This window comes from Natrix helvetica, assembly GCF_964273705.1.
Source record: "Natrix helvetica genome assembly, chromosome: 9".
Classification (NCBI taxonomy): domain Eukaryota; kingdom Metazoa; phylum Chordata; class Lepidosauria; order Squamata; family Natricidae; genus Natrix; species Natrix helvetica.
The window spans coordinates 12942876-12969791 of NC_138560.1; the positions used below are offsets into that span (position 1 = coordinate 12942876).

A 26916-nucleotide genomic window follows, 5' to 3' on the forward strand; every position below is an offset into this window, starting at 1 on the left:
TGCCTGTGTAGCATATCCTTTTGTTTAGCTTCAAAGTTGGTAAATTGTGTGGGGTATTTTTTTGGGGTGCTTCTGCATTGCAAAAACATTGGTGAGTTTGTTATTGTATGATTTAGTTCTCTATGCAGATTTAATCCAGGAGCTGGTTGAGAAAGCTGGAGTAGCCATGTTGTGTGCCTACATCCAGAAGGATGTTGAGGGTTGTACAGAGATTAGATTTGCTACTGTTAAGTTGTTTCTGATAAGCTTTTTTCTGCTATTTATGGTACTATGCACGTATAAAGAATATTTATTGGTACCCAATTGTGGTAAGCAGGGAAATCTTCCCCCACACTTCCAAGATGATCCTGCTTGAGCCAAGATCCACCGTCCTGTGGCTGCAATGTGCTTCCTTGATCTGAATCCCATCCCACAAGGTGTCCCAAAGGTGATTTTCAGTAGGCAACATTACTGTCTTGGGGTTTTTTTCTCCTTGAAAACATTTCACTTCTCATCTAAGAAGCTTCTTCAGTTCTTGGATGAGAAGTGAAATGTTTTCAAGGGGGGGGGGGGAAACAAGAGATTCCAATTGCCTATTGAAAAGCAACTTTGGGAAAGCCATGACCTGGATGATTGAGAATAGACATCATCATGGAACTAAGGCAGAACACAGATGTGGGGACGAGAAAAAACCCAGCAAATGACAATAAAAGATGAACAAAAAATTCAGAAAATAGAGGAGAAACCAGAAGGGGCTGAGGAAGGAATAGAGGAGATGATAAAAGCAGATTTGGAGATGGAAGTGATAGTAATAATTCTTAAAACTGAACACACAGATTATTGTTTAAGAGTTCAAAATGTAGAAGAGAATAAAGAGAAAGCTTTTTTTTAAAAATGATGAAAGAATTGCCAAAAAGTAAATGAGTTGAAATTCAAAAAAAGGGCACGAGATGATGGACAGATATAGAACACTTCTTAATATGGTAGCTATTTTATTAAAAGTTAGAAAAAAGAGGTAGAGAGTAGAAATGGGGAAAATAGTATTAAGTATTACTGACATATAATTGAATACATTATAATTACTATGTATAAACAAATATGGTAGCTATTTTATTAAAAGTTAGAAAAAAGAGGTAGAGTAGAAATGGGGAAAATAGTATTAAGTATTACTGACATATAATCGAATACATTATAATTACTATATATAAACAAAGGTTAGAAGTTGAAAGGTTATGGTTATGCATATTTAATTATTATTATTATTACTAGTAGTACTGTGTATAATATATATTGACCCAGACAATACACTGCTCACCAAGCATTTATGGATGCTTAAAAGAAAAAAAACTATAAATAAAATTATATTTAAAAAAAAGAGAATAGACATCATCACACAAGGTGAATTATGTTGTCAATTTAGGTATGGCTGGTGCATGAGTTGCCTAATGGGGAGACATATTCGCCGCGAAGAATTCTGCCTCCCCTTCTCAATCTATGAGAAAAGTTTGCAGGAAATCCTTTCCTCCTCATTTTTTTGCCTCTTGGTACCTGCTGCTTTCTGCCTTTCGCCTTGTTGTCACCTGCATAGAAGGCAGCTCTGATGTCTGTGACATCACACTTACCAGGTTCTACAGGAGTGGGATGTCCAAGGGACAGTGAAGGTGGTGGCCTTGGCAAGGAGAAAAGGATGGAGACCCATTATAAGCCCTCGCTGGTTAGAGATTGTTTTTTGAATTCTCAATTGGGCTGATGGTGGTGGATGGGATTCATCCTCCCCTTCTTTGGAGGACAGCATTGAAACTTCATGAAGGGGTGGATGAGCTGGAGAGTTTGGGAACCCCACTTCTAAATGGTCCATAGTTCTGCCATGTCACACTGTTTATTTATTTGTATCCCACCCTTATAGGGACATGGTGGCTCAGTGGCTAAGACGCTGAGCGTGTCCATCAGAAAGGTCGGCAGTTTGGTGGTTTGAATCCCTAGCGCCGCGTAACGGAGTGAGCTCCCGTTACTTGTCCCAGCTTCTGCCAACCTAGCAGTTCGAAAGCACGTAAAAAATGCAAGTAGAAAAATAGGGACCAATTTGGTGGGAAAGTAACAGCGTTCCGTGCGCCTTTGGCGTTTAATCATGCGGGCCGCATGACCACGGAGACGTCTTCGGACAGCGCTGGCTCTTTGGCTTTGAAACGGAGATGGGCACCGCCCCCTAGAGTCGGGAATGACTAGCGCAGATGTGCAAGGGAAACATTTACCTTTACTTTACCACCCTTATTATTTTTACAAATCACTCAAGGCGTTGAACATATCCAAGACACCAGAGGTGGGTTTCTGCGAACCGGTAGTGGCGGCGGGAAGCTCCACTCACCTGGCCGGACGCATCTGCGCACTCGCACAAGCCAACCAGTAGTAAAATAAATTGAAACCCACCACTGCAACACACCTTCCTCTTCCTGTCCCCCCCCCCCACAACAATAACAGCAACCCTGTGATGTGGATTGGAGAGAGAGACAGAGACAGAGGCAGAGACCTGGTCCAAAGTCAGCCAGCAGATTTTTATGGCTAAGGGGGAACTAGAACTCACGGCCACCTGATTTCTAGCCTGGCACCACTAGACCAGGGGTATCAAGCTTGATTACATTGTGGGCAGCATCAGGGTTGTGTTTGACCTGGGGGACTGGGTATGTATGTGCCCAGGGTGTGTGTGTGTGTTGCCAGGGTGGGCATGGCCAGCTCGACGTCACCCACCAAGGCTCGCTTTTAGGCCACAATGGCCTCCTCTGCCCGCAAAAAGGAGCTTCCCTGGGCTCCATTTTCACTGGCAGAGGGCTGCAGGAGGACATTGTGGCCAAAAACGGAGCCCGGGTGGGCTGAACCCACTCCTCCCAAGCTCAGTTTTTGCTGGCAGAGGGACTGTGGGCCTGTCCTTTGCTGTTTATAGGGCAGCCCCCCGGTGGGGGGGCACAGATCTAAGCAGCCCGGGGGAGAGATCTGACTTTAGTTTGACACCCCTGCATTAGACCAAACTAGTTCGCTTTAAGATATTTAGCGACTGATCCCAGGAAATAATGGTTCCAATTCTCCCCTCCCATCACTGCACCCCTAATTTTTAGAATGCGCTGCAGCAGGTGAACAGATAACAGTGAAAGTTTTCTTTTCTACAGGGAAATGATCAGTATTATCGGAAGAGTTCCCTTAATGACTATGACGTACCTCTGATTAGCTGCAAAGAAATCACTCGAGCACAGGTATTCCGCTTTCCCCCTTATGGCTTTGTCTGAAGGGCTCTTTCCTTCTTTCTTGGTGTGTTTTGGTGATGAAAACAGGATTTGGGAAAGTGATTCACTGTAATGGAACATCTACCTGGGGAAGTTGCAGAGGGTGGAAACAGACAAGCGACACTAAGACTAAAGAGGTCCAATTTCTGCAGCCAAGATGAGAGGCTCAGGAGGGGAGCTTTCACTCAGGCAACACAATGGAGCTGTGATGGTGAACCTATGACACGCGTGCCAGCTGATTTTCGGCCTTCCAGAGGGCCGGGGGAGACAGTTTTTCACCCTCCCAAGTCTTCAGGAAAGCATCCAGAGCCTCGGGAGGGCAAAAACTCCTCTCACACCCCACCCCCCCGCGCATGGGGGAGCGTGCACGTAAGCGTGGGTGGGTGGTCACACATGCACACGTGATAGCACGTGTGCGTGAATAATTTGGCACACCTTTAGAAAAAGGTTAGCCATCACTGCAATAGAACATTCACCCATATATATACATATATGTATTTGTGTTACAACCCCTGGTATGCCTAATACATACCTATTTCCCTGGCTCAACTGATAAGGAGGCGAGCCTGTGGCTTAGTGGCTAAGACTTCTGCCTAAGATATAATACAGCCCAGGTTCAAATCCCAGTAAGGGTATGGCTAGCTGATGAGAGCTAATTAGCTCGAAATAGATCTATACTAGTCTCCCTTTATTTATTTATCAGTACAAATACAACACACACACACACATATATATGTATTTGTGTTACAACCCCTGGTATGACCCCTTTATTTATTTATCAGTACAAAAATATAACACACACACACACACACACACACACACACACACATATATATGTGTGTGTGTGTGTGTGTGTGTGTGTGTGTGTGTGTGTTTGTGTTACAACCCCTGGTATGACCTAATATGGGAGGGAGCTCACTCCTCCCTCTTTCTGTCCTTTCGGCTCATCACAGAAAACCATCCAGGCAGAAACCCATATTTTTATTTTTGGTACTGGCAGGATTTGGAAGCTTATTAATAAGTTTACACACATTTTCCTTTTCAGAGCATACAAGAATTTCATTCCACCCCTCTTTTTTTCAACAGGATGACTGGGATGTGGAAGAATTCATCTCAAAAACCTGCATGTCCAGGTTCCTGCACCATTCGTCTTTCAAGATTTTGTTAGCATGTGTCATAATTGGCAACGCCATCGTCATTGCTCTCCGAACGGAGCCCGTACTAGAAGATGTTGGTATACCATTTCTGGCAGGAGAACGGCTTCCTGCTAAAATGTGGGGGTGGGCAAAAAGCCCTGCTTCCCCAGGGACTGTCCTGTGCCTTCCGATGATCTCTGGGCTGCAGTGACGTGCAGTCAGGTGAGGCAAGTGAGGCACAGCCTCACCGCTCTCATCATGAAAAGAAAAAAAAATGTAAAAGGAAAAAGCTGAGCTAGTTGCTGCCTCACCGTGGATGACTCTGCTTAACTGTTAAAAAAAGCCTCTAAAAAAGCGCCCTCTACTATGAGGCAGGAGAACTGCATGCCTCTTCTAGTCTGACTTTAGGCGTTTGATGATCACTCGAGCAGAGTTAAGCAAGGGTTAAAAGCCTAAAAATTCCTGACGTAGGTGAGGCACACAGTTCTCCTGCCTCATAGTAGAGGGCGCTTTTTTAGAGGCTTTTTTTTAACAGTTACGCAGAGTCATCCACGGAAGCCAGGCAAAGAGCCTTGCTGTAGCACACACATACTTTCCCCCAGCCTCTTTCTTTTGGAAGGCTCGGATCGGATACCCTCCGGCTTCTCTGCCTCTCCTCTCATCCCAGCCTGCCAGCAGGAAGTGAGTGGATGGGCTTTATTGCATTCCAGGCATTTCCCACCCAGACAGCAGGCTGCATTTGCAATGGTGGAGGTGTTTGGGAAAGGCAGCAGGGGAATGGAGGGGATGGCAGAGGAGCTGGTTTCAAGCCACTGGAAAAGATATCCAATCCAACTTTTGTGTGTGTGTGTTTGTGTTTGAGAGTGAGTGAGAGAGGTAAGGGGGTAGGAGAGATAGTCCAATCCAACTTGTGTGTGTGTATGTGTGTGTGTGTGTGTGTGTGTGTGTTTGAGAGGGGGAGGAAGGGAGAGAGAAACAAATGCTGTCGTTTTAAATCGGAAATGAGCATGCCTGGCTGTGGAATTCTGGGAGTTGAAGTCCACAAGTCTAAAAATATTTGAAACCCACCACTGTGTCAGTGCCTCACCAGCCATAAACCTCACCGCACGTCACTGCTGGGCTGCATAAACCTCTCCTCTAGCCCCATTTTGGGGGCCATGGATGATACAGACTGCTCAGCGCTGCTGAGAGTTTGCATTTTTTTTTGTGAAGACTAAACATAGGTAATCTGAACCGCCTCGAGACTTAACATGCTTATTTTGATTTTTAAAAAAGACGTTCTCTATAACAAGGATGTCAAACTCGATTTCATTGAAGGCCACATCAGGGTTGTGCTTAACCTCAGGGGGCTGGGTTGGGCGTGGCCAGGGTGGGCGTGGCCAGCTTGACATCACTCATATTGGGGCCGCCTGTGCAGGCCCGAGTGCTCTGCCAGCGAAAATGGGCTCTCGAGCTCTGTTTTCACTGGCAGAGGCACCACGGGCCAGTCCTTCACTGTTTCCAGGATGGTCCCACAGGCCAGATTTAGCACCCTGTGGGCTGGATTTGGCCCCTGGGCCTTGAGTTTGACACCCCTGCTCTATAACTTTCTCAAAGTAATAATGCAGCAAAAAAACATGGATCCCATGAACTGGAATGGGACTGCTTATGCACTGCCACCCTTACAGGCTGTTAAGAAATGGGCTCATTATCTGTAAAAAATAGTGCCCATTCCTGCAAGAAGGAAATTAATGGATGGACCTGACTAATTAGTTGACCCCAGCTCCTCCCTGCATTTCCGGCTTCCCCTCTGCCCATCTTTTAATTCGTATTATTGTACTCTCTTTGTGCATTTTTACTGTTTCAGTGCTTTGCTATTGTTGTGTTTACATTTCTTAAATTATTTTTTTCCCCATTGTACTGTTTTAAGACCCCTAATGGAATGGGATAATTCATCAGGGCCAGCTTGGTGGGGTCAACATATCACCGCCAAGTCACCTCTGTCAACTCACCACTATGAAGTCGCCACAAGACAACTCCACACGGCCAACTGGCTAGAGGGACAACTCGCCACAGGCAGCCCAGAGCTCAATGTGACAGTGGCGGTGGGTGTGAAAATGGGTAGGCCCTGCCCGCCGTTGCCACTCTGTGTTTTGCCCACCTGCCCTCTTACTGCCCGCCTGGCTCTCCCTTCGGCTGCCCACAGTGAGTTTTCCCTGTGGTGAGTTGGTCATGCGGAGCGACTTGGTGGTGGTGAGCTCTCCATGTTGAGTTGTCCTAAGCCCTTGAGATGGGTGGCATAATAATAAATAATAAATTTAGGTAAGGGTAAAGGTTCCCCTCGCACACATGTGCTAGTCATTCCCGACTCTAGGGGGCAATGCTCATCTCCATTTCAAAGCTGAAGAGCCAGTGCTGTCCAAAGACGTCTCCGTGGTCATGTGGCCGGCATGACTAAACACCGAAGGCGCATGGAATGCTTTTACCTTCCCACCAAAGGTGTTACCTATTTTTCTACTTGCCTTTTTACCTGCTTTCGAACTGCTAGATTGGCAGAAGCTGGGGCAATTAATGGGAGCTCACTCCATTACGTGGTGCTAGGGATTCGAACCGCCGAACTGGTGAGCTTTCTGATCTTTCAGTGTCTTAGCCTCCGAGCCACCATGTCCTGGCTAATAAATTTAGCAATGAAATAAATAAATAATCAGCCCACTGATTCTTTCTTGGACTCATTAGTATGCATGCAGAGGTAAGCATTATTACGCAAATGAGGCCAATACCCAAACATTAAAGGCCAAGTATGAGAACTTTCAGGGGGGGAAAATGTTATGAAAATGGAGGCATGCAAATCTCTTTTTGTTTTTGTTTTCCTCGCGTAGAATTACTTTGGCTTATTCAATGCCATTGACACAATTGTTCTGGCTTTTCTGATCTGTGAGGTCATCCTCAACTGGTACTATGGATTCTCTTTGTACTGGAAGGTGAGTGGGCCAAATCCTGTGCCTTAAAGTTTAGGGGAATTGCTTTTAAATTTAATTTATGGGATATTTTTAGGGTTTTTAAAACTATATTTATATACTTTACTCAGCTGTACAGTTCTTTTTAACCTTCTTTTTAACCTCCTCCATATCTATCTACTTATTTAATAATTTTAACTGTTCAACTATTTAATTATTTATATGATGTATTTCTTGTATGGACTGTACACCGCCCCGAGTCCCTTTTGGGAGAGGGGGCGGTTTATAAGCACAAATAAAAGTAAAAAAGTAAAGTAAAAGTAAAGTAGTCCAAAGAAACTTCATCCAGGCATTGAAACTTGGTGCAAACAGATACTGTATGTACAGGCCAGTGGTGGGATTCAAATTTTTTTTGCTACCAATTCCGTGGGCTTGGCTTGGCTTGATGGGTGTGGCTTGGTGGGCGTGGCTTGGTGGACGTGGCAGGGAAGGATATAGCAAAATCTCCATTTCCACCCCACTAACCTGGAAGTTTTTTTGGGGGGTTGATCAAATTTTTATTGTTTTTCCCCTCTATAACATCTTACAATCATCACATTAAAATTGTTTTGTCATCATACCTGTATATATCAATCTTACATCGCTTCTATATTTATACACATTCATCTACAGTTCTATACATTTCTCTATTGTTTCTTGGCTGAATTAACTGTTACTGTTATGCAACTATTTATACCAATTATTCCCAAATTTCATAGTATTCAGACTCTTTGTCCTTTAATTTTAATATTAACTTGTCCATTTCTGCACAATCTAGAATTTTCTGAATCACTAATTCATCTGGGGGAATATTACTTTGTTTCCAACATTGGGCAAACGTTATTCTGGCTGTAGTCAACAGGTGTATTAGTATGTATTTAATTTTCTTTCTATATTTCTATAAAATCTAGAAATATAAAAATAACCTGGAAGTTTTTAAGATGTTGGATAACCATTTGTCTGAAGTGGTGTATGGTTTCCTGCCTAGGCAGGGGGTTGGACTAGAAGACCTCCAAGGTCCCTTCCAACTCTGTTATTCTATTCTATTCTATTCTATTCTATTCTATTCTATTCTATTCTATTCTAACCTGCTTTCCAGCTCTGTTCTCCTGTGCAGGGCAACAAAAGAAAATCCAGCCAATCAGTTGGGACTTGGGATGCAGCGAATAGGTCAGGGGCGGGACCAGCCAGAGGTGATATTTGCCGGTTTTCTGAACTACTCAAAATTTCCCCTACCCTTTGCCAGAACAGGGTTGAATACCACGTCTTGTATCAGCAGTCTTTGACTTACGACCACAATTGAGTCCAACATTACTGTTGCTAAGGGAAACATACGTTAAGTAGGTTTTGCCCTCTTTTATGACTGTTCTCGCTACAGTTGTTAAGTGAAACACTGCAGTTGGTGAGTTAGAGACACAGTTGCTAAGGGAAACTGGTTTTGCCATTGACTCTGCCTGTCAAAAGATCACAAAGAGGGATCACATGACCCCTGGACACTGCAACCGCCATAAATATGAGTCAGTTGCAAAGCATCGGAATTTTGATCATTTGACCATGGGGAGGCTGCAACGTAAGACTGAAAAATAGTCCTAAGTCTCTTTTTTTTTCAACGCCATTGTCGTGGTCATTCAACAATGACTGTAAGTTGAGGATTACTTCTAATGTCCTTCTCCCTTGTTGAAAATTGTGCTGATGCCATTTATAAGGAATGGTGCCACATCTGATCGATGTCTGGAGTCTCGGTGCCGAGAAAGAAAAATTCTTCATATTTACTAGCCTCCTGGGCATAAGCACGGAATGCATCAGCTCACCTGAGATCTTCTTAGAGAGATCTTCTTCTATCTAGATCCCTGGTGCTGGATTACATCTGCCTTCCTTCTAATTTGGATCTGAAATCCCCAAATTTGCCTTACTCCTGGACTACAGAATTCGGAGAAGCCTCATCCTTCCATATACCTAACCTTCACTTCCTTGCCTCTCAAGGTTTTGTTCTCTGCCCTAAACAGGATGGCTGGAATATCATCAATTTTTGTATTGTGTCGTATCTATGCCTTGGCTTGTTCATTCCTGCACTGGAGAATGAGACTCTTTTTCGAATGGTCAGGTAAGGACCTAAAATTAAAAGGTAAGATGATCTCTACTGGACATTCCTGTTGCTGTCAGCTTTATATAAGGGTACCTGCACACTGTTTCCATTTTTCCTTCCAGAGTCATGAGGCTGATCCAAGTGTGTAGCTTGGTTAGTGGCTTGGCCAGGATGATACAGGTGATCCTGCAGTCCATTCCTGACATGGCAAATATCATGATCCTCCTTTTTGCCATCATGCTGGTAAGACGCCTTCATCAGATCCCCTCTCCACACCCTACGTTAAATTCTTCTGTCTGGAAATGAACTGACAATGAAAGGAAATGGTTGGCAGAAATGTCCTTCTGGGTTCCGTTCCAAGTGGGGGAAAAGACAACTGGAAACATGGAGGCTGCTTGGAAAGATGGTTTAATGGTAGACAGGACCACGTGGCTTGAGGAGCTGGGGAAAAAGGGGATCCCATGCTTCCAGATGTTGGGTGAAGAAGAAAAGAGAGACCAAGATGCTGAAAGTCCCTGGTTTTATGCCCTCTCTGGCCTTTGATCTTGAGCTTGTACTCTGATTGTTTGTCAGACTCCCATGGGCCATGCAGGGGCAACTGTAGGCTGCGTTTTGAGTTCACGTTTGGTTGAGCATTGCTTCTTCCCAGATGCCCTGTGGTGAGATGGGTAGAGGGCTAATATTATCATGCCTTAATCTCATCACCCTGGAGCTGAAGGTGGGAGATCTTTGTTAAGTAGAATAGACTGGCTCAGGCATTTTAATGGCCCATTGACAAAGGTGGGAGCTATTAAGCATGAGTCTGCTTCTTGCCTAAAAACATGTTTCTCCATTTCTGATCCAAGGAAATATAATATTCTGCCTTTTCAATATTTCCCAGGATAATTCATTTTTCTAGGAGAGGGGTGGGTTTTATCTTCCTACAGACGGACTAGGGGTGATATGATAGCGGTGTTCCAATAACTCAGGGGCTGCCGTAAAGAAGTGGGAGTCAATCTATTCTCCAAAGCACCTGAAGGTAGGACAAGAAGCAATGGGTGGACACTAATCAAAGGGAGAAGCAACCTAGAACTAAGGAAAAATTTCCTGACAGTGAGAACAATTAATCAGTGGAACAATTCGCCTCCTGAAGTTGTGAATGCTCCAACACTGGAAGTTTTTAAGAAGAGATTAGACACAAGTTGTCTGAAATGGTATAGGGTTTCCTGCCTGAGCAGGAGTTGGACTAGAAGACCTCAAAGTTCCCTTCCAACTCTGTTATTATTCTGAACTGAGATCTTATCGATTCCATTTCCTTCAGCCTCGTGGGTTTGTTTATTCATTTCCCCATGTTTTTTTATTTTATTTAAATGATCAAAAAAACATAGCTTTTGATTCTCCGTGATGCAACATTTGACTTCTATGTGTCAAACCTGGAGTGGTCTCCAGAATTCTGAGGGCCTGAACCTAGCTTTAGGTTAAGTACATTCACCCCTTGATGATTTGACCATCTCAGGTAGACCGAGATCAAATGCAAGAGATCAGATAGATTGCTGTAGATCAGTGGTCCCCAAACATGGTAACTTGAAGACTTGTGGACCTCAACTCCCAGAAATTCTGAAAGTTGAAGTCCACAAGTCTTAAAGTTGCCAAGTATGAAGACCTCTGATATAAATGGAGAATTGCGTAAAATCCTAAAAGATTATTCTTCCCCAATTTTATGCTTTCTAGTATACTTTTTCCCCCCTTCCAGACTTGCCAGCTAACAACGATAGCTGGGACTTTTCAAGACCGAAGTCCAATGTGTTTGAAAAGGACTAGTTGGGAGAAAACCAGAATCAACCGGAAAATTAATTTATTTATTGAAATCATTTATATGGCGGCCCTTTTCCCAACCGTGACTCTGCATAGCATACAAAAGATTAAAAGCTAATAATTGTAGATAACAGACTATAGAAGAAGTGTCAAACTCGATTTCATTGAGAGCCGCACCAGGGTTGTATTTGATTTCGGGGAGCCGGGGTGGGCATGACCAGGGTGAGTATGGCCAGGGTGGGTGTGGCCAGCTTGATGTCACTCGTGTCTGGGGTGCCTGTTGTGGCCCGAGCACTCTACCAGCAAAAACGGGATCCCAAGCTCCATTTCTGGCTGCAGCGCTATCCTGCCAGAGAAAACGTAGCTTACAAGGGCTGCGCCTGGCCCCTCTGTTTTTGCTGGCAGAGCAGTGGTGGGTTGCAGGCGGTACGCCCTGGTACAGGCATACAGGAGCCTGCCCGGAATACCGGATACCGTTCTGGTACGGTGCTCCGGAGAGCTCACCCACCCGCCTGAGCTCCTTACCGGTCTTTTAAGTCTTCAGCACCATGCAGTGTACAGCGCCTGCACTACACTCTCTGAGCACTCTCACGGAGGCGCTAAAATGCAGGCACGCATCCAACCGTTCCAACCGTACCGGTTGGAACGGGATCCGGAACCCACCACTGTGGCAGAGGCACCATGAGCCCTCCTTCATTGTTTCCAGGATGGCTCCGTGGGCCAGATCTAAGCCCCACACGAGGCGGATGCAGCCCGCGGGCCTTGAGTTTGACACCCCTGGTCTGTAAAGTCGAGGGGCAGTGTTAAATGAGTCATCAGCCTAGAGTCATTACAGTCTCACAAATGATCTTAAGTCCTATGCTACTTGAGTTCTGTTGACCCTTATGTGGTGCCCATTTAGTATTCAACTTTAGTTGACTAGGTTCTTCTGTATAGGCTGCATGACCAACAAATCTTCTGAACTACTTAATGTACTTGAGTGAACAACTTAATATATGTTCCTGATTGTTTACACCTGAGGAGAGGTAGCAAAGAAGGAGAAAAACCTTCAACTTTGCCATTAGCAAGTGAGACTCATAGTGTGGAAAATAGCCTGAGGAATCATATGGCTATTTCAGGTAGTCTACAGCAAGGGTCCGCAACCCCACTACCGGGCTGTGGCCTATTCACGAGTTGAGTTGCATGTGGGCGCTGGCCCGCCGCTCCTGTGGCTCGTTTCCCTTCTCCGCCCCTCCCCTGCAAAGGCTGAGGAACGCTGATCTGCAATGTTCCCTTGGGATCTTCAAATTCAAGGGGGAAGCTGTGTCCCAGAAAACGGGTATTTTTTGCACCATTCTCACTGTGTATTTTTTGCAGGTCTTCTCTGTGTTTGGAGTGACTCTCTTTGGCACCCTTGTTCCAAAACATTTTGGGAACCTGGGAACGGCTCTTTATTCTCTTTTCATCTGCGTCACCCAGGATGGATGGATTAATATTTATAATGACTTTGAGTGAGTAATACCTTTTTCTACATCTCTCTCTCCCTCCCCCTCCCTCCTCTTTCTTTCTTTCTTTCTTCCTTCCTTCCTTCCTTTCCTTTAATTATTTCCTTTCTTTTCCTCCCTCCTGCCCTCCCTTCCTTCCTTTTTCTTTCTTTCCTTCCTTTCATTATTTTCTTCTTTTCTTTTCCTTCCTCCCTCCCTCCCTCTCTTCTTTTCTCTTTCTTTCTTTCTTTCTCTTTCCTTTCATTATTTTCTCCCTTCCTTTATTTTCCTTCCTCCATTCCTCCATTCCTTCTTCTTTCTTTCTTTCTTTCTTTCTTTCTTTCTTTCTTTCTCTTTCCTTTCATTATTTTCTCCCTTCCTTTATTTTCCTTCCTCCATTCCTTCCTCTTTCTTTCTTTCTTTCTTTCTTTCTTTCTTTCTTTCTTTCTTTCTTTCCTTTCATTATTTTCTTCTTCCTTTCTTTTCCTTCCTTTCTTTTCCTTCCTCCCTTTCTTTCTTTCTTTCTTTCTTTCTTTCTTTCTTTCTTTCTTTCTTTCTTTCTTTCTTTGTGTTTTGGAGACCAAGCCAATCTTTTCTCTGTGACAGTCCCTCAAGTTCTGGAAGACTGTTATTACATCACCCCTAGTCCTCCGTGTCTCCTTGTCTTTGTTAGACAAGAGATATCTCGTTCCCTCAATCATTCATCAATGTATTTAGCCTTCAGACCTCTCATCATCTTTGTTGCTCTTCTCTGCACTCTTCCTAGGCTCCCAACTATTTTGTTTGTTTGTTTGTGTCATAATGACCAGAACTGGAAAAAGAAAATAATTTAAAGACTAAATTTAAGAAGTATTAGAATAGCCCAGTCAATGTATTTAGTCTTTGGGGGAGTATAAGACGCAGCGAGGTTGTGAAGAGGCCAATCAAAAAAAAAGTTTTTGCACTCTGCAAACCTGCCAAAAACGGCCCATTTTTTAAAAATAAAAAGGGGATGAATAGCCCTTAGGAGGCTTGTAGAGTGCTCCTCCCCCCCGCCCCCCGAGCAAATAAATGGCCCATTTTTTTTGCAAAAACGGGGCCGTTTTTTGTCAAAAAAGGGCATGCATACAGCCTTTGGGAGGCTTATAGAGTGCTCCTGGGAGCTGGGGGGGGGGGAAATTGAGCAAAAAACTGCCCATATTTTGCTCATTTCTGCCCTCCCCAGCCCCCAGGAGCTCTTTGAAAGCCTCCTAAAAGCTATGCACAAAAAATGCTGTATTCGGTGTATAAGACGCACCCAGATTTTCAGCCTCTTTTTTGAGGAAAAAGGTGCGTCTTATGCTCCCCAAAATACGGCAATTACTCTCTCCCATCCTGCCATATCTCTTGGTCACCTCCCCGTCCATCAAGATACGGCTGGTCCTGGAGGGTGAACAAGCGTGACTCAAAGCCATATTTCCTGGAGATATTTCCAAACGGCCCCTATGATGACTGCCTATCTTCTTTCCTTTGCAGAAAGGAAGGCTTGGCCTTGGAGATAGGTGGGGCCCTCTACTTCTTTATCTTCATCACCTTTGGGGCCTTCATCTTTGCAAATCTGCTGGTGGCTGTGGTGACCACCAACTTGGAACAATCAATGACTGCATATCAAGAGAAACAGCAGCTGAAAACTAATTTCACTACCCTGGGAAGCTTCGCTGCATTTGAAGTGAGTGTGTAAGGTGAAGGTTTGGGGGAACCAAGTGGGAGAAGGCACTGCGTGTAGGGTCCCTGGCAGTGGTGGGATTTAATTTTTACTACCGGTTCTGTGAGCGTGGCTTGGTGGGCGTGGCAGGGGAAGGATACTGCAAAATCCCCATTCCCTCCTCACTCTAGGGGGAGGATACTGTAAAGTCCCCATTCCCTCCTCACTCCAGGGGGAGGGTACTGCAAAATCCCCATTCCCTCCTCACTCCAGGGGGGGGGGGATACTGTAAAATCCCCATTCCCTCCCCACTCCAGGGGGAGGATACTGTAAAATCCCCATTCCCTCCTCACTCCAGGGGGAGGATACTGCAAAATCCCCATTCCCTCCCCACTCCAGGGGGGAGGATACTGTAAAATCCCCATTCCCTCCCCACTCCAGGGGTAGGATACTGTAAAATCCCCATTCCCTCCCCACTCCAGGGGGGAGGATACTGTAAAATCCCCATTCCCTCCTCACTCCAGGGGGGAGGATACTGTAAAATCCCCATTCCCTCCCCACTCCAGGGGGAGGATACTGCAAAATCCCCATTCCCTCCTCACTCCAGGGGGAGGATACTGTAAAGTCCCCATTCCCTCCCCACTCCAGGGGGGAGGGTACTGTAAAATCCCCATTCCCTCCCCACTCCAGGGGGGAGGATACTGCAAAATCCCCATTCCCTCCCCACTCCAGGGGGGAGGATACTGTAAAATCCCCATTCCCTCCCCACTCCAGGCAGGAGGATACTGTAAAATCCCCATTCCCTCCCCACTCCAGGGGGAGGATACTGCAAAATCCCCATTCCCTCCCCACTCCAGGGGGGAGGATACTGCAAAATCCCCATTCCCTCCCCACTCCAGGGGGGAGGATACTGTAAAATCCCCATTCCCTCCCCACTCCAGGCAGGAGGATACTGCAAAATCCCCATTCCCTCCCCACTCCAGGGGGGAGGATACTGTAAAATCCCCATTCCCTCCCCACTCCAGGGGGAGGATACTGCAAAATCCCCATTCCCTCCTCACTCCAGGGGGAGGATACTGTAAAGTCCCCATTCCCTCCCCACTCCAGGGGGGAGGGTACTGTAAAATCCCCATTCCCTCCCCACTCCAGGGGGAAGGATACTGTAAAATCCCCATTCCCTCCCCACTCCAGGGGTAGGATACTGCAAAATCCCCATTCCCTCCCCACTCCAGGGGGGAGGATACTGCAAAATCCCCATTCCCTCCCCACTCCAGGGGGGAGGATACTGCAAAATCCCTATTCCCTCCCCACTCCAGGGGGGAGGATACTGTAAAATCCCCATTCCCTCCCCACTCCAGGCAGGAGGATACTGTAAAATCCCCATTCCCTCCCCACTCCAGGGGGGGGATACTGTAAAATCCCCATTTCCTCCCGATCAGCTGCGACTCGGGAGGCAGAGAATAGATGGAGGCGGGGCAAAGTCAGAGGTGGTATTTACCGGTTCTCTGAACTACTCAAAATTTCCTCTATTGGTTCTCCAGAACCGGTCAGAACCTGCTGAATAGCACCTCTGGAGCAGGGGTGTCAAACTGGGTTTCTTCGAGGGCCTGTAGTTCTCCTCCGTGGGCCAGCCAGGTTGGGGGAGGGAGATGGGACGGACACCTCCTGCAACACCCTGCCAACCAAAACAGGGCCCCGCACCCCGTTTTGGCCAGCAGGGGGATGCAGGAGGCCATCCAGGCTGAAAACGGGGTTCCAGAGGCACCGTGGGCCGGTCCTTTGCTATTTCCAGGCCAGCCGTGTGGGCCAGATTTAAGCACCCTGTGGCTCAGATCCGGCCCATGGGCCTTGAGTTTGACACCCCTGGCATGGAGGGTTTATGATATTTGAGTGAGTTGAGAGGGCTGGCTAATCATATGGATTTTTGAGCAGGAAGGCACCGATGATGACTACACCACAACCCCTTCAGAAGCGGTGCATATAAAGGAAGTACTTCACTCAACCCCCATGGTCCATCACCAGGAGTTGCTCAGCCTTGGCAATTTGGGCAACTTGAGTGAGACGACTTGCGAAGATCTCTGCCTGGTCCTGGAAGCGATCCACCAGAACTTGAAGGAATATCAGATGATCAGAGATGAACTGGACCAGTAAGTCCTTACCATTCCTCTGCTTTTTTCACCTTAGAACAGAGGCTATTCTAATGTAGCTAGCTCAGTTACCACAATTTGATTGCTACATTGAGATCTGGGTGGAACTGGACATACCATGACCTGTGAATGCTGTAATTATGTTTAGTTAATCACAGCATGGAGTTTAGTTTATATATTAACCCAGATTTTAGGTTTAATTTTATTTAACATTTTTACCATTAGTCCTCATTAGCCTTCTGGGCAGAAAGTTGTGATATGAATTGAAAAAAAATAACAGTAATAGTAACTTCCAAATATATAATTGTACTGGGCATGTAATGTCCTTTTCTACCTAAAATTCCTTCCTTCCTTCTTCCCTAACACCTCTCTCTCCTTCCTTCCTTCCTTCCTTCCTTCCTTCCTTCCTTCCTTCCTTCCTTCCTTCTTCCCTAACACCTCTCTCTCCTTCTTTCCTTCTTTCCTTTCTTCCTTCTTCCCTAAAACCTTTCTCTCCTTCCTTCCTTCCTTCCTTTCTTCCTTCCTTCTTCCCTAACACCTCTCCTTCCTTCCTTCCTTCCTTCCTTCCTCCCTTCTTTCCTTCCTTCTTCACTTAACAATTCCTCCATTGGGTCTGCAAGTCAACTGGCAAAGCCATATCTGAAAGGAAAGGAAGGTTGGGACCAACCTCACATGGGGGGATGCAAGAGTTCCAGAGGGCAAGAGCAACAGCAGAGAATGCCCTCTTCCTGAACCCCACCAGCTAGAATAATCGGGCTGATAGGATCCATAGTATGCCTCCTCTGCCAGCATGAGTGGGAATGGATCCCCTCTTATCTAGGGGGTGGAGGAGGACAGGGAAACGGAACGTTCAACAAGCATCTGAGCTTGCTTCAAGGAGAACAGGACCATGGCCAGCTCCCTATGTGTACATTCAGGCCAGGTCTCTGCAGAGCAAGCTTGCTGTCTTCTTTTTGCCATCAACTCTGATTAACTGAGTTAAGAGTCATGCTGGTTAAAATTCATTTCTATGGACCAAGTTCTATCTCTTTCGTAGACATCTTCACGTTATAAGGAGGGCACGCTCTGTCACAACCACGGTTGATTCCAACTGACACGAGAGTTCTTCCTTGTAACGGAAATGGAACGGAGAGGTGTTAATTAGGTGGTCATAGGGAAGGAGTCATAGGAAAGGAATCAGATTTCTTATTTCAAACTCAGTTTCATCATCAGGATTGTGTTTGACCTCGGAGGGCCGGGGTGGGCATAGCCAGCTCGACGTCACTTGTATCGAGGGCGCCTGTGGGGTCCTGAGTGCTCTGCCAGAAAAAAACGGGTTCCCGAGCTCCGTTTTCAGGTGCAACGGCCTCCTGCAACCTTTTGCCAGTGAAAACAGAGCTCGGGAGGGCTACTCTTCCAAGCTCCATTTTAGGATGTGACGATTTCCTGCAAGCTTCCCGAACTCCATTTTCGCTGGCAGAGGCATTGCGGGCTGGTCCTTCATGGGCCAGATCTAAGCACCCACGGGCCAGATCCATCCCACGGGCCTTGCGTTTGACACCACCGGTCTACACTCTAGACCTGCAAGTCTATTTTAAAATGTCGAAGCACCGCTCAGCGTTCCATGTTACTTGGTGCCAATGTCATTCATGAAAATCCTCCCCAAGTTTATTTGGTTTTTGGGCTTTTGATCTCCACAGCATAGTCCAGGAGGTGAGGTCCCTCAAATTCAATCTCGATCACGAGCAGGAGATTGTTCTACGAAACATCCGTGGGGCAAACATTTCCGAAACAATGATTGCCAACAACACCATTTATGCCAAGACTGGTGATGTTCTCTCTACGCTGATGAACCTGGAGAAGGTATGGTTTCAACCCTGGGTCTTGAATGACAATGTTGGGGGCAACTACAGGTAGTCCTCGACTTACAACTACAACTGAGCCCAAAAGTTCTGCCGTTAAGTGAGACCTTTGTTAAGTGAGTTTTGCCCCATTGTATGACCGTTCTGGCCACAGTTGTCATCTGAATTGCTGCAGTTGTTAAGTTAGTAACCTGGTTGTGAAATGGATCTGGTTTCCCCATTGACTTCGCTTGTCAGAAGGTCACAAAAGGGGATCACACAACCCCAGGACACTGCAACCGTCATAAATACGAGGCAGTTGCCAAACAACTGAATTTTTTTAAAAAAGAATTTTACTGGTTTTTACAAATATTTATAGGAAGGGGGTAGGTAGGTATACAAAATTTTGACAGCTACATCGTGCGGAAGGTAGAAATCCCCCCCAAATCTCACAACTTTTACAGAAAAAAAAGTAAAGATCAAAAATTAAAAGATAAACATTGGCAGCTTTTTGTTTTACATTATATCAACAACATATTCAATCATCTTACGTGTCACTTCCAACAATTACCTTATAACAACAATTGCAATAATATTACCAAACAACTGGATTTTGATCACATGACCATGGGGATTCTGCAAAGATTGTAACTGTGAAAAACTGTCATGCCACTTTTTTCAATGCCATGGTAACTTTGAACAGTCACTAAATGAACTGTTGTAAGTCGAGGACTATCTGTACAAAATATATTGTTTCTAGGAGCTCAATATGTTGTGTGAACACAACCGCTGGGGCTTCAGAATAAAATGCAGTTACCGTCTTTTCCCAAAAATAAGAGAGGGTCTTATTTTCTTTTGAACCCCGAATTAAGCGCTTAGCCTTATTTTCGGGCAGGTCTTATTATTTTTGAGGTGCAGGAGGCGGCGAGCCTGGTCACCTCATGGCTGCTGCACTATTGCAATATTTTCGGGGAGGGCTTATTATTTTTGAGGTGCAGGAGGAGGTGAGCCTGGTCACCTCATGGCTGCTGCACTATTGCAATATTTTCGGGGAGGGCTTATTATTTTTGAGGTGCAGGAAGCAGAGAGCCTGGTCACCTCATGGCTGCTGCACTATTGCAATATTTTCGGGGAGGGCTTATTATTTTTGAGGTGCAGGAGGCGGCGAGCCTGGTCACCTCATGGCTGCTGCACTATTGCAATATTTTCGGGGAGGGCTTATTATTTTTGAGGTGCAGGAGGAGGTGAGCCTGGTCACCTCATGGCTGCTGCACTATTGCAATATTTTCGGGGAGGGCTTATTATTTTTGAGGTGCAGGAAGCAGAGAGCCTGGTCACCTCATGGCTGCTGCACTATTGCAATATTTTCTGGCAGGTCTTATTATTTTTGAGGTGCAGGAGGCAGCGAGCCTGGTCACCTCATGGCTGCTGCACTGTTGCAATATTTTCGGGGAGGGCTTATTATTTTTGAGGTGCAGGAGGCAGTGAGCGTGGTCACCCCATGGCTGCTGCACTATTGCAATATTTTCTGGCAGGTCTTATTATTTTTGAGGTGCAGGAGGCGGCGAGCCTGGTCACCTCATGGCTGCTGCACTGTTGCAATATTTTTGGGGAGGGCTTATTATTTTTGAGGTGCAGGAGGCGGCGAGCGTGGTCACCTCATGGCTGCTGCACTGTTGCAATATTTTCGGGGAGGGCTTATTATTTTTGAGGTGCAGGAGGCGGCGAGCATGGTCACCTCATGGCTGCTGCACTGTTGCAATATTTTTGGGGAGGGCTTATTTTCGGGGGTGGGTTTATTTTAGTGCATGCATTCAAAAGCCCCATTGGGCTTATTATCCGGGGAGGTCTTATTTTCAGGGAAACGGGGTATATTTTTCATGTATGCATCACTTGTGTCATCCTGCATTCCTTGCTCATCCTTTTTTCTTGCATGTCTTCCTTGGACAGTCACACTTAATTGACAGAGAGTACCAAAAAGGAGAAGTAAAATCAGCAGCCATGAGAGCCTTGCGACAGTCTGCAGTGAGTAGAAGAGTGGGCTTGGGTCCCCTGGGGTCAGATCACATTGGCACAGGCTGTGTACTAGGCTATGTGTCAATGGGATGGTGGCAAGAGCTCTCCAATTCTATAATGACTCAGTCTCTGTGTTTATGTTGCTAAAGCAGTGATGAAATTCCTTTTGGTACCTGGTGGCTACACCTTCTTCTTCTTTTTTTTTTTTTTTTTGCGAGAAGGACCGTCATGGACATGGGGAGACATGATGGCAGCCTTCCAATATTTGAGGCGCTGCCACAGAGAGGAGGGGGGTCAAGCTGTTTTCCAAAGCATCCAAAGGCCAGACAAGGAATAATGAATGGGAATTTATCAAGGAGAAATTCAACCTAGAAATAAGGAGAAATTTTCTGACAGTGAGAGAAATCAACCAATGGAACAGAAGTTGCCTTCGGAAGTTGTGGGAGCTTCATCACTGGAGGCTTTCAAGAAGAGACTGGACTTCCATTTGTCAGAAATGGTGTAGGGTCTCCTGCTTGGGTGGGAGGTTGGACTGGATGACCTATAAGGTACCTTCCAACTCAGTTAATCTTCTGGGGAACAACTCATGTCACTTATATCATCATATCACTTCATTCATTCATTCATTCAAAATTCTATAGCTGCCCAACTCAATCAAGTGACTCTGGGCAACTAATGACACACAAGATAACATTTTGGCTTCTACAGGATGCCTGTGGCAAGGACCACGATGGGTGAGGAAATAATTCGAAGTGAATAACACACTTGTAGGATTTTTCGAGGGGGAGGGAGAATATCCCCCCCTCTTTTTAAACGATATTGAATGCACCACCGTGTTGGCATTACAGACATTGTATTTTCTGCATGAAATTGGCGAGAAAAATGAATGACTGTGGTCAGAAGGAGCTTTTGTGGGTGGTAAAAGGAGATGGGATTCTGAGACACTGTACATGCCTAGTGAGCATAAGGCAGGGGTGTCAAAACTTGAGAACTTTAAGACTTGTGGACTTCAACTCCCAGAATTCCCCAGCCAGCATGGCTGGCTGGGGAATTCTGGGAGTTGAAGTCCACAAGTCTTAAAGTTCCCAAGTTTTGACACCCCTGGCATAAGGTCTCATCCAGGTCCTGGTCATGAAAGAGTACATGGAGAGCATTAGAACTCAAAGGGGAAAGGATGATACATTCACATTAAAGTCCTGACAGTTTGTGTTGTCTGGTTTTCCTGCCCTGCAGCTGGACGAATCTGACACATCAGGCCGCCGACAAACTTTGGTAAGAATATTGGACTGACTTTGGGGCTATTTCTGCCTTTCTCCTATTGGTCAGCAAAAAGCTGAATGAAACATGGTGACACAGTGGATTAGAAACGGTCCATTTTTCTATATCCAAAGTAGATAATGGATAAATGTTGGGAGCGAAAGACCAGGCCAGAATGAAGGTTCAATGAACCCGATTTATTGCTAAAGGCCAATGCTCAAGAATCTTCTCAATTGATTTCTGGTTGACGTCGTGGCACCTTTCAGACATAGGAGAATAGAGCTCCGTCTCCATTGCTGAATTTTTCCTGTTTGTGGGCTCTAAGAGGAACCAAAGCCAACCTGAAGGGGGGGTGAAGCAAAGAGGGGCACCCTGTGAGGTGGAGGAGAGTTGCAGTTCTCCTGCCTGGCCTGTGGTTTACTTTCCCTCTTAGCCATGGCAAGAAGAAAAGGCAGCTAAAGATGACTGCCACAAAGCTGGGACAACCAATGACCATCTAAGACTGCTGAAGTGAAGCAGGTGAACAGTGGCTGGATCTGGGGGAGAGGATTCTCTCAAGGGACAATTTAGAACTATTTGCTCAGAGCTATCAGTAACAGTGGTGTCCAAGCATTCTGAGAAACTACCAGGCTGGGAGGGACATGGGAGAGAAAAATAATAAATTTTGAAAGATACAGAAAATTGGACCCTTAAATTGGGAAGAAGTGGTACTGTAATAATTATAATTAACTTTATCAGTTTTGCTTGTATTAGAATGTATGATACCCAGGTACCACACTGTTCACGCATTGATTTGATATATTTGTAAAAAGTAAAAAAAAAAAGTTGGAAAAAAGAATCTTCTCAACTAACAGTCAGCATCTGGTTCGAATTAGGTAAGGGTGTGGTTGAACTTACTTTGCTTGTGGCTATGTAGGGATTCTAGGCTAAGCCCTCTTTTCCATCCCTTCCCCCAGATTTTGCCATTCCTTCTCCCGAAATAAATGAATGGATGTTTGGTTGGTTGCTGCTGATATTTCTTACTGAATTTTAGATTTTGTTAAGTCACTTGGAATCACAAAATACAAACGTGAGACGTGTACTTTTTAAAATGAAAGGGTGGGTGGGTGGGTGGGTGGGTGGGTGGGTGGAAAGAAGGAAGGAAGGAAGGAAGGAAGGAAAGAAGGAAGGAAAGAAGGAAGGAAAGAAGGAAGGAAGATTTTAGAACTGTGCATGTAAACCTAGGAAAGAGGTCAAATAGGAAGTAATATCTAAGCCCTGGATTCAGCCAGCCCTTCCAGAAAAGTCTCATTTGTACCATTCTTTGCCACTGGTCAACTTCATTTTCACTGTTTCTCCCTTCTCTAGCCAGCAAAATTTGACAAGCAACCAAAGAGCTCGGTAAGAGTTTCATGGGGTGGTTCTTCCTTCAGTCATGGCGGGAGAGATATACCTCACTTAGATCCAGAGGAAATATAGTTTCTCAAAATAGATGCTCCGGGCACGTGCATGATGATACAAGGATTTTTCAACATGTTGGGTTTCATTGACTCCAACTTGAGAATCCTAAGCATTGGTTCACCAATTCTTTTATGAATAGAGGCCAAGGCCTGTTCTTGGCCTTTGGAGGGGTTCTAAGGGCCCTACTTGGGATTTTGGGGTGAGGAGGGATTTTTCCTCCACCTCTTCCTTTAGATTTATAGTCTATTTTTCTCCGAGAAGCTCAAGGTGGCTTACAAAGTCCTCTCCTCTCCCACAACAACCTATGAAATAGGTTGAATTGAAAGAGGAACTCTCTAAAGACCAGAATTTCTATTGCTAAGCAACGTGGTGATTAAGGGAGTTATGTCTTATTTTATGACCTACCTGTCATGTTCCAAGTAATACCCCCAACCAAAGAAGACTCCGAGACTTGAGGTTCCTCAAAGTTCCATTTTAGTAGAGATGTCATATTGGCACATCTGGGAAAATCCGAATCTGAAAGCTTCCAGGTTTTCTCCGCAAAAAGAAAAATCAAAGTCCCTCCACCCACGTGTCCATCACATGAGCCAATCGATCGTTATCCCAACTGGAAACAACCCCCAGGCATGCCTATCCAGGGACAGGCTGAACATCCTTGACTCCCAGGGAAAAGAATGTTGTCATGGCTAAATCTCTCCACCGGCTCCTCGCAAATCCCCATCCCATTTTCCCAGAACACTAAAATGTGGCAGCCCTGAAGCTCCAAAGAAAAAAGATGCCTCCCCAGGGCTGACACTCCCTTTGGCACAATTGTTAAGCCAATAGCTCTGGTGGTTACATGAGTCAGGCAGTGGTTAAGGCTTCCCCATTGACTTTGTTTGTCTGAAGCCAACTGGGAAGGTTGCAAATGGCATTCACATGACCCTGGGACATTTCAAGTGGCCGAATTTTCATCATGTGACCGTGGGGATTCTGCCATGTTCCTAAGGGTGAGGATCAGTTGGGAGTCACTTTTGTCAATACTATTGCAACCTTGAATGGCTGCTAAATGAATGTTTTTCTCTGTCAAAGACTACCTGTGGTTCCATTGCGATGTTTGATCCTTTTTCTTTGTTTTGTAGCTACCAGGATTCCAGCCAGACAAGTTTCACTCTCGTCGAATAACTTTGGTAAGGAGATAATAGCAGTATATCTATGCATGTATATGTCCGTCAATAGGCACTGTACATATCCACACGCATATCTTTATTGTTCAATCACTACATTGTGTCCAACTCTTCATGAGCTCATGGACCGTAGCACAGCAGGTCCCTTTGTCCTTTGCTGTCTGCTGGAATTTGCTCAAATCCATGTTCATTGCATCGATGACACGATCTAACTCATCCCCTGCCATCCCCTTTTACAGATGAATAAATGTACAATACCAATAGTAGATTCTTTCAATGTGGTAGAAGTTAGAAGCAGAACGCAAGCGGGAGAGAACATTTTCATTCGGAGTTCAGAGCAGACAGAGATCCATCTTGTTTCAGTTTCAATTCTCAGCACTGACTCAGATCTGTTTCAGCTCCCATTGGCTGACTTAGTTGCTATGCCTATTTATTGGCTAACCTTCTTACTATGTCTCTCCCAATCATGGATATTCTAACATCTTTCAGCCAGCCAGACGTGTCAGAGTAAGAGAGAAACGTTTTGCCCGGGCTGCTGGGTCAGAATAGTTGGTAATAAAACACCTGCAAAGTTATAGAAACATTTTGAACAACCAAACTCAGAAAGAACCAAGGTCCTATCTCCAATTTTTGGTCATATTCGCAATTCTTTCTTCCCCACCTGAGGTGGTGAAAGGTGTTGACAAAGGGATACCGTAACATGATTTAACTGCAACAGGTATTCTTCGACAACTCAGTTTCCCTAATCACTTATTCCCCTTCTCCCCCCAATCTTTCTCTCTGCTAGCCTGCAGGAATTATTCACCAAGATTCCTCATTGCAGTCAGACATGGTAAGATTGTATGAGGGGACTAAAGAGGTTTTTTTAAAAAATAAATAAATAAATAAATGGAGACTCAATTTTGTCCGAAGCATTGCAGAACAAAGCAATAGCACTTAGACTTATATACCGCTTCCCAGTGCTTTACAGCTCTTTCTAAGCAGTTTACAGAGTCAGCCTACTGCCTCCCAACAATCTGGCTCCTCATTTTACCCACCTTGGAAGGATGGAAGCCTGAGTCAACCTTGAACCGGTCAGAATCGAACCTCTGGCAGTCGGTAGAATTAGTCTGCAATACTGCATTCTAACCACTGTGTTACATCCTTACATCCTTCTGAAAATAGGAGGAAGTCATCAGACAGGAGGCTACCTTTGTGGCCGTGTGGAAGCAGGGGTTTGTGGGTGATTTTTTTTTTTTTTTGCCATTTTACAAGTAATCCCTAAAATAAGGCACCCATATTCTTGTTTAAAGCTGAGCCATTAAATTTCAGCACTGTAATCTCTATGTTGTCTTGAAGGAACTGGGAGGTGGGTGGATTTAAGAATCGGGTTTAAGCTACACGTTGCCCAGACTTCCAATGGTCTATGGCAGGGGTGTCAAACGTGATTCCATTGCCAGCTTGACGTCACTCTTCTCGGGGGCAACTGTGGTGGCCCGAGTATTCTGCCAGCGAAAATGGGCTCCTGAGCTCCGTTTTAGGCTGCGACAGGATCCTGCAGCCCTCTGCCAGAGAAAATGGAGCTTGGGAGGGCCATCAAAGCTCTGCTTTTGCTGGCAGAGGCACCACGGGCCAGTCCTTCGCTGTTTCCAGATCTAAGCACCCTGCAGGCTGGATCTGGCCCCCAGACCTTGAGTTTGACACTCCTGGTCTATGGAGATTCTCAATAATCCAGGTAATTGTTGTCTCAAAGGTGCTTTTTTCTTCTCTCAAAGGGCAACTAGACTGTTTTTCTTAATTGAGAGAGAAGAGGAAGATGTTTCTCTTCTTACACCCAAGAAGCTTCATCAGTTCTAATTGGATGGAAATGGAACTGGAGGGAAATGGAAGGATAAATACTGACAGGATGGGTGGGGAGGGGGAATAAAAGGATTGTATTTCTTTGTGGTCATTAACAATCTGGGGAATTCTGGGAATTGGAAGTCCACAAGTCTTAAAAGTCCCCAAGTTTGGACATCCCTGATTTAGATTGTCAGAACCATCAGCTGATTTGTATTTTCTTCTTCGTCCTTCTTCAGACTGAAAGCCCTTCGGAGTCTGGCAAAAGCAACGGAGGGAGTGTGGTGAGTCTCTGGGCCCGGATTTGGCAACCCTTGGCCAACGTGTTGCTTAAAACAGTGGTTCTCGACCTTTTCTTCACCATGGGCCCCCTTTAACCCTTTGAATACCTTTTGTGGCCACAGACACACACCCCCAACCACCACCAAGTTTTAAATCATCACATTTCTTCAAGTCTTCCGCAAACCCCCGTAATGACATTTTCCGGATTGTGGCCCCGATGAGCGTGCATGCGTGCACCCTCCCTTTTTGGCCCTCGGTGCTGAAAAGGTTTGCCATCACTGCACTATAGCAAACTGGCTCTCTGTAGGAAATATATTGATTTTATTCAACGTCAGAACGGACCGCAAATTTCTGTTCTTTCTCCACTCTCTAGCATCCTCCCTCTCTAGAGTCTACAGATCAAAGCCAGAAGTATCCAGACAGCACGGTAAGATATTAGAAGGGTACCGCAAAGACGGTTGATGCTACCTAAATGTCTTGTTTCCTACTTACGTTGTAACTTTCTGATTCCCACCCCCCCTCCAGTCTGGAAGTAGCAAAGACAAGAGTCCATACAGGAAGAATCTGTAAGTCTCCAGACATTTATATAAAGTGTACTT

The 26916-nt window shown here is 45.4% G+C and overlaps 1 protein-coding gene across 3 annotated transcripts in view; it reads left to right on the plus strand.

The window, feature by feature from the left end:
• The window catches only part of CATSPER4 (cation channel sperm associated 4), a 54416-nt gene that overhangs the window by 22604 nt on the left and 4896 nt on the right, over nucleotides 1-26916 (plus strand). For 2 of the 3 annotated variants that reach the window (XM_081961703.1, XM_081961701.1), the window contains exons 2-18: nucleotides 3141-3224; nucleotides 4341-4484; nucleotides 7249-7350; nucleotides 9372-9469; nucleotides 9574-9694; nucleotides 12602-12735; nucleotides 14203-14395; nucleotides 16304-16518; nucleotides 18198-18360; nucleotides 20289-20363; nucleotides 21588-21626; nucleotides 22959-22991; nucleotides 24173-24220; nucleotides 25005-25049; nucleotides 26275-26319; nucleotides 26691-26744; nucleotides 26843-26883. In XM_081961703.1, coding sequence (XP_081817829.1) covers nucleotides 4380-4484; nucleotides 7249-7350; nucleotides 9372-9469; nucleotides 9574-9694; nucleotides 12602-12735; nucleotides 14203-14395; nucleotides 16304-16518; nucleotides 18198-18360; nucleotides 20289-20363; nucleotides 21588-21626; nucleotides 22959-22991; nucleotides 24173-24220; nucleotides 25005-25049; nucleotides 26275-26319; nucleotides 26691-26744; nucleotides 26843-26883 — 1511 coding nt within the window. In that variant the 5' untranslated portion in view covers nucleotides 3141-3224; nucleotides 4341-4379. The remainder of the gene's footprint in view (nucleotides 1-3140; nucleotides 3225-4340; nucleotides 4485-7248; nucleotides 7351-9371; nucleotides 9470-9573; nucleotides 9695-12601; nucleotides 12736-14202; nucleotides 14396-16303; nucleotides 16519-18197; nucleotides 18361-20288; nucleotides 20364-21587; nucleotides 21627-22958; nucleotides 22992-24172; nucleotides 24221-25004; nucleotides 25050-26274; nucleotides 26320-26690; nucleotides 26745-26842; nucleotides 26884-26916) is intronic. The other variant, XM_081961702.1, reaches the window with a different exon arrangement.